General features: G+C 52.6%; 1 protein-coding gene across 2 annotated transcripts; it reads left to right on the top strand.

The window, feature by feature from the left end:
- Window positions 1–872: 872 nt before the first annotated feature.
- On the top strand, window positions 873–5,013 carry LOC127302586 (two-component response regulator-like PRR95). 2 transcript variants are annotated; one of them, XM_051333081.1, is made up of 8 exons: window positions 873–1,177; window positions 2,080–2,241; window positions 2,331–2,461; window positions 2,585–2,740; window positions 2,830–2,965; window positions 3,058–3,373; window positions 3,767–4,460; window positions 4,558–5,013. In XM_051333081.1, exons 1-8 carry the CDS (start codon window positions 1,015–1,017, stop codon window positions 4,648–4,650), a joined length of 1,851 nt encoding a protein of 616 aa, XP_051189041.1. In that variant the 5' UTR covers window positions 873–1,014; the 3' UTR covers window positions 4,651–5,013. The 2 variants fall into 2 exon arrangements, with proteins under 2 accessions (XP_051189041.1, XP_051189040.1); XM_051333080.1 differs by having other exon boundaries at window positions 3,055–3,373.
- The last annotated feature ends 2,221 nt before the right edge of the window (window positions 5,014–7,234 follow it).

Here is a 7,234-nt window from a genome sequence, read left to right as displayed (position 1 = left end):
CTTATCCCGTTTCGTAGTACTGGCAGTAGGCCCTAGCTTGTAGGCGGGCGCAATTCTGCAGTATCCTGATCAAGAGTGATCACGGGATCAACACGAGGGCCACTCCCCCTGGCGAAAATATCTCGCAGCTCCTCCCCAACCGGGCCACCAAGATTTTTTTTTTTTTTTGAACAAACCAAGATATTTTCAAAGTACACTACTAGTACTACCCAAAAAGTAAAGTAAACCGCCACCATAATTACTTTTTGACCCCGTCAATTACTCCTCCTCCCACCAGTCACCACCAAGTCCAAGCTGGGTGCAGATATTATCGTGGCCCGGGCGGGCGGGCGGGCGCGACGCCAGCCAGCCAGCCAGCCACCCATATCCCGCACGCCACAAAGTCAAAAAACTATTCGCAACTACAACCCCGCGGGCCCCACGCCCCCCACAGCCGCACGATTTTACAAACAGATCAAAAGCAACCCATCCACCATCTCCCTTCGCGCGCGCATCCCTGACCGACCACGTGTCGCCCGCCCAGACCGCAGATCGCGATCCTCCGCCGCTCCGCCTACCACGTGTCCCCGCTCCACCTGCCCCCGCCGCGGCGCGCCTCACAAAATATCGCGGCCGCACGCGCGCGGCGTGGGCGCGTATCGCCAACCACTGGCCCCGCTGGCGCCACGTCACCCCGCCCCGATCCCCAGCGCGCCTGACGTGGCGGCCCCGCCCGCCGGTCGACCCCCCGCAGATATTTTCCCTCGCCCTGCTCGTGCAGTGGCCGTCTCCACCCACTGACGAGGCGGGACCGGCGGTGCGCGGCCCCACCTGTCTGTAACGTGTATAGTTCGGGCTATATAGCGCCCCGCCCCTGCCGCAGCTCATTTTAATTATTATCAATCACTACTCGTCCCCGTCGCATCGTCAGCCATTTCTCCGATCTCGAAGCTTCCAATCCATCCACAGCCACACGGAGGAGAGACTGGGCGAGCTGCTTTTCGATCGAGCCAAGAGGATATACAGTCCAGCTAGATGGGGCGAGGAGGCGGAGGAGGAGGAGCGGAGCAGAGGGCGGACGACGGCGAGGAGGCGCGCCGGGCGCTGCCCGTGATGCCCGTCAAGGTGCTGCTCGCCGAGGCCGACGACTCCACGCGCCACGTCATCTCCGCGCTGCTGCGAAAGTGCGGGTACCACGGTGCGCATCTCAACCTACCTTGCCTGCTGCAAATTTCGGACGTCCTGCCGATTTCTTTGGTATTTCGGGTCGAGAGCGGAGAGCGGTTAGTTGCACGACCATGGGGCGGATGGCTCATCGCTGATTCGCTGGTGGTGGGATGGAGTCTTTTTTGCTGGTTTCTGAAGATGGAACGAATTCTCTCCAGTTGCGCCGTAAAAACAAGGTTCCAGTTATGGACTTACGGTAGTAGTCGGTGAGGTTTGTCCGCGGTCAGAATCATCTGCGGAGGCAGCTGCCGCCCGGTTTTACTTACAGAGTTTCAGCATCCTGATACGGTAGAACAAATCCTGTGGCCTGCTCCTTCCTACTACTTGTCTACTTCCGCACCATACTTTTGTCAGATAATATGATAGATCAGGCATGCAGTTGCCAACCGCGGAGTTGGTAGTTAGCTCCTCTCTCGATCTGTCTTTTTTTTCTTTCTCAAGTGTTGCCGCGGTTAATTGGAAAATTGCCCTACCCCGGTCTACACCCAAGAGATCTGCTGTAATCCCTCCGTCTAAAAATAGTTGACTATTTTTAGACGGAGGGAGTATCTCTGATTGCTCATTGGGATTACACGATTAAGTCGCAATAAAAGTACGCGATTTGGTATTTTCGGGGCATCTGGTTCTGGTGTTTGTGTTCAAGCCTAACTGAACTTGACTAGTTTGTATATGCAGTTTTTTTGGAACAGATAGAAATATGTTGAAATGTACAGCTTTCTTCAGAAAGATGAAAATTTAATTTTAAGTTCCTTTTCATCATGTTTGTCCTATTGGGTTTGTTCTGCCGATTTTTTAAATCATGTGTTAACCATGTTTTGATCTGTAATTGTCAATTTTTTTTCATGGTACTTATGGGTCCTATTGTTCCTACAGTTTCTGCAGCTTCCGATGGTGTCAAGGCGTGGGAAATACTCAAGGAAAAATCATTCAAGATAGACCTTGTTCTAACCGAAGTTGAGCTTCCTTCGATGTCTGGGTTCCTGCTGCTCTCCACGATCATGGAACACGAGGCCTGCAAGAATATCCCTGTCATAAGTATGTGCTCAATTTATGCTATGTTTCTCTAGTTTCTTTTAGAAATTCTGCTACTTATCCTAATTCCGGCTTGTTTTCTGGTTATGCAGTGATGTCTTCGAACGATGCAGTTAGCATGGTTTTCAAATGCATGCTCAAGGGCGCGGCAGATTTCCTTGTGAAGCCGATAAGGAAGAACGAGTTACGCAACTTGTGGCAGCACGTTTGGAGAAAACAACTGGTAAGACTGCGCTATCAGTTTAACTCGAGTGCAGTTTTCCTTAAAAAAATCGATCATAACTGAACATGCTTTCTACACAAGGCTCGAGTAGTATCACTAAACCTTGCTTGCGCTTTTTTATAGGCAAACGGTGGTCTTGATGTGCCACATACACAGCAAGAGGAAAATGTCGCAGAACGGCCCGAGAAGAAGGCTAAAGTGGCAGAAGCTGAACGTTTGATCGAAAACGTGGCGGCCTGCAGAAATAGGGAATGCAGCGAACAAGAAAGTGATGCTCAAGTAAGTTTCAGAAGTTAATATAATTTTTTCTGAATTTGTAAGTGTGCTGAATTCAGATATCTTACTGCTGCTTTGATTCGCTCTTGCAGAGTTCTTGCACAAGGTCAGAAGTGGAGGCTGACAGTAAGCACACCAACAGTTTCTTAGAGTTTAAGCAGCTAGCAGGAAGACATTCATCTGCTGTCCCCAAGAGTACCAAGGGAAATGAAGAGACCAACACTCAAAGTAATGATATTTCTGGTTGTTGTATTTCTTTAGTAAATCATTTTTCTGCAAGTGCTTCTTACTAATTTTACCTGTTTGTGATTTTGTAGCAGTTAGAGACTGCCAGGTTTCAAGGAAAGAAGGGGATTTGTCACCAAAGAGATGGACATTTCCTAATGGTAATAACTGTGAGAAAGCTTCAAGAGATGTCGAGGTAGTCCATATTATTGATGAGGAGGAGAAGGCCAACACACAGAACGAGGTGAATGTTGTGACAAGAGCTTCTGAAGGAAACACTGATAAGTGGTTCTCCATCCCAGCACATCAGTTGGAGCTTTCTCTCAGAAGATCTGATTATAGCCGATCAGAAGACGCTGAGAAAAGTGATAAAAGAACTCTGAACCACTCAACAGCATCTGCGTTTTCATTGTAAGTGCACCTTTTGTTTTGCATGTTCTACTGTTGATGCCTTTGTCATCCATAGACAGCAATAAGGGTAGCTAAAAATCTAGTGTTTCGGTTGAAGTTTCTATTTCTATTGTAGTATAGCTGAAAGATATTGTGTCACTACCATTCATTGTATTACTTAGCAATATTGATTACGTAAATGAAACTAGCATGTTTAATTTAGTACAAGTCTAATAGGAAAAAAATGAACTAGTATGCATGGTCAACCCACAAATAACGCAATGGATTTTTTTGCTGTGACTTTTTGCTGCTTAAACTTATGCACCATATAAATGTTTTCCCTGTTTCACAAGTCAAATATTATCGTTTTTGACATGAAAACCATCTTACAGTTAAAATTATTTTTTACAACAGGTACAACTGCAAGCCTACATCCTCTTTCGGTAATGCTACTGATGCCCAGCTATGTAGCACCTCAGCAAACCATGAAGATCTGGGAAACAAAAATGGAGAGCCAGCAGCTGCCTCTCAAGACAAGGCCAACACAACTCGTCCTCCTATAAGAGTTGTACCATTTCCTGTCGCAGTTACAGGCCTCACGTTTGATGGGCAGCCATTCTGGGGTGGTGCGCCTGTGGCACCCCTTCTCTATCCACAGTCAGGACCCCCCATTTGGAATAGCGAAACTGCAATGTCGCAACAAGCATCTACACAAGAAACATCTTCACAGCAGAAGCGGCAACAGAACGATCCAACAGAGATGGACTCTCAGCAGACTGAAAACACACAGGGACAAGAAGTTCTACCTGCACCAAATGCAAATGACAAGCATCTGCATGTTGAAATTCCTTCAGACAACCAGCGGCACGTCTCTCTCATGACTGGTGAAAGCGGAAGCAGCAATGTGCTGAACAACTCCGGCAATGGTCTCAGTGGAAGTGCCTGTGGCAGCTCTTCCAACCCGATAACTAGCCCCACTGACCCATGCAACGCATCCAGCGGTGTTCCGGAGAATCCAAGCATGGAGGGTTCGCATCACCTGAGCCAGCGAGAAGTTGCACTGAACAAGTTCCGGCTGAAGAGGAAAGAACGGTGCTTCGAGAAGAAGGTAGGCACAAAAACTAGTCTTAACTTTTCATTTCGACCCAATTTGTAATATCTCATCTACTAGGATCTGGTGTTTACATTCTTGCATTCTTGCGCAGGTACGATACCAGAGCAGGAAATTGCTTGCAGAGCAGCGCCCCCGCGTGAAGGGTCAGTTTGTTCGGCAAGATCAAAGCGTACAGGGAAGCTAAGGTGTTGCCGCAGGTGACAACTGGCTGCTGTGTGCGCCTAAGAGTATCCTCACAGTCAGTATCAGGTGATCGGAGATAATCACGCCAACTGTCTGCTCAAGGTTGTTCTATATACAGGCTAACTTCTTGTAGATTAGTCCCTGGACCTCGTACATAGCTGAGTTTGTTAGTAGGCACTAGAGAACACACCTTGTTTCGGATCAAGATAAGATATTTCTACTCCGTAGAAGCTTTGTAACTCTCTGTCTCTAGATGTAAGGTATGATGGATGTCCATAAGACATGCTTTTGTGCGCTTTCTTACAATGAACACGGTTGTGGGCTTGTTGGACTGCACGGTTCAAATGCCCGAAAATTGGTGTCATCTTCTTAGTTTGCAGCGAATTCATCATCGATCTATGTTTGAGGATTTCGTTAAGTAAAAGTTGGAGATAGGGGATTGAGAGCTACTGAGGAGCAAGCTTTGGATGAGCTCGTGCGACCCCCTCGGCGCCTTGGGCGCCTCCGCGCCGCCCGTGCTCCCTGCCGGAGGTAGCCACCCTCCCAGCCTTAGGACTAGCCACCTCCCGTCGCCGCCCATCTCTCAGGTCGGTGGTGACCTTCCTCTCCCTGTAGCATGCTCCCTCGCCGTGCCTCCGCCGTCCGGCGTGCCCATCCTCTGTGCAGCTCCGTGCGGCGCAGATGAGGTGCTCCCTTCTGCCTCCCTCGCCACTCCGCCTCCAGCGCCGGCGGCCGCCCAAGGGTTCCTCTCGCGGCGCACTCCTTGGGAGCTCGCCCGGCAGCCCGCCGCCCTACCGTCGCCGCTGCGCACCCCCGGAGACGCCTTCCTCCAGTACGTCTTGGAAAACTTCAGCACCCTGGTATGTTCTCCTGTCGCTCTCGGCTCGCCGCTGTTTGCACCGTCGCCGGTGCTCATCTCGGTTAGCCAAGACGACCTCAGACCCGTCCCCTTCTCGTTAGTCTCCAGCATGCTGCAGTTTTGGCTTGGATCTTCGTTTGAGCGGCTTGCTGTTTTTGAGGTTGGCTGCAACTTCTTCCGGTTGATCGTAGCTTCCCCTAAGCTTGCCTCGTTCTTGGTCTCCCTCGGTGGCATCCGTCACGGTCTGGTCGTCGCGCTGTTCTCGTTACCTCTCTCTTCTGGCGTCCTGCCAACAGCTGGGCCGCTGCGTGGGCTGCCTCTCCAATCTTTGCATCCCGTGATGCCCTCTGGGCCGTTTGGACTCGAGCCTTCCGCTCCTGCTGCCCTGCCAGTCCATCTCACGGGAGAGGCACGCGGATCCACTGTTGTCGCTACGGACAACTCCGGTCCTGCCAAATGGCGCCGCTCCCCTCTCTGCCTCTCTCTTCTCGCTCCTGGCATCCTGCCTTTGCCCGCCGGTCCTCTCCCGTGGCTTGTCCACCCTCCCCGTGAACCCTCCCCTCCCTCCTCCCCTGCTCGGCCTGCTCTGTTCCCCAACCTCCTCTCCGCCCCTGCGCCCTTTCCCCTTGGGGGATCCCCAGTGCTCCCGGGTCAACTTTCCTTCTCCGGCCTCCTGGGAGCCTGCGCCGCCGCGGATGGGCGCCCCCCCCCTTTCCTTTGCCGATGTGGTGGCCTCCCCAAGTAAACTCCCTCCCTCCCCCCAGCCCCAACCCACGCCGCCTCCGCTCCGGGGTTCCACTCGCCGCTGCCATCGCTGCCTTTCCCCCTCCCACCTTGTTGCCGCCTGTCGTGACCCGCTCTGCTGCCGCCGCTGCCGGCGTTCCGGTCACAAGGAAAGAGCCTGTAAGCTCCCTCCCTTCTCCCTCTCCGCCCCCTCCTCCCCTTCGTCCCCACCTTCTTTCTTCTCTCCCGCTCAATCCCGCCTCCTTTTTCCCACCAGGTTGATCATGGATGCTCCCGGCGCTGCTGATGCTGGCGCCCAAGGGGATGGGAGGCTGTTCTGCCCCTTATGCTTCGGCGCAGACCACTCCCGCTCTGCGTGCCGGCTAGTTGTTCCTGCTGCCGTCGCGGCGGTGGCGGCTGCCGCTGCTGCTCCTGTCTTCGACGCTGAAGAGGAGGACCCGGAGGAGATCGTCTTTGATGATGGCCCAAGTGACGGGGATGAGCCGGTCCCTCCTCCTGCTGGGGATGCTTTTCCTGAGGATGGTTTCATCCCCCTTGATGCTGCGGTGCCCGTTGCTGTCAGCGATGAAGAGGAGGAAGACCCGGAAGAACTTGTCTTCGGCTCTGGCTCGAGTGAGGACGAGCCCCCCCTGCCTCCTGTTGCCCCTGGTGCTCACCTCTCTGCCTCCGAGGACGAGGAGCACTTCCTTCCTATCTCAGATGCTGCAGCTTTCCTCTCCGCTCCGGTGTCCGACCCTGGTTTTGGTTCTGATGAGGAGGACCTGCACGAACCTGAGAGGCCGGATCATCTTGATGTCTACATGCCTTTTGTTAACCTCCGTCATTTCGACAACTTAGCCTTTGCCTTCGTCCACCCAGCTCTCCTCAACCCTGATCCGCTTGTCCTTCAGGCTGCCGACCTCGCCACGGGGCCTGATCGTGTGTCCCTTTTCCCTTCTTCGATTGGGGCCAGGTTGGCGGTTTTCTCCTCTCCTCAAGACCG

This window comes from Lolium perenne, chromosome 5 (genome assembly GCF_019359855.2).
Source record: "Lolium perenne isolate Kyuss_39 chromosome 5, Kyuss_2.0, whole genome shotgun sequence".
In the NCBI taxonomy this organism is placed as follows: domain Eukaryota; kingdom Viridiplantae; phylum Streptophyta; class Magnoliopsida; order Poales; family Poaceae; genus Lolium; species Lolium perenne.
This window is presented reverse-complemented; position numbering and strand designations above follow the sequence as displayed.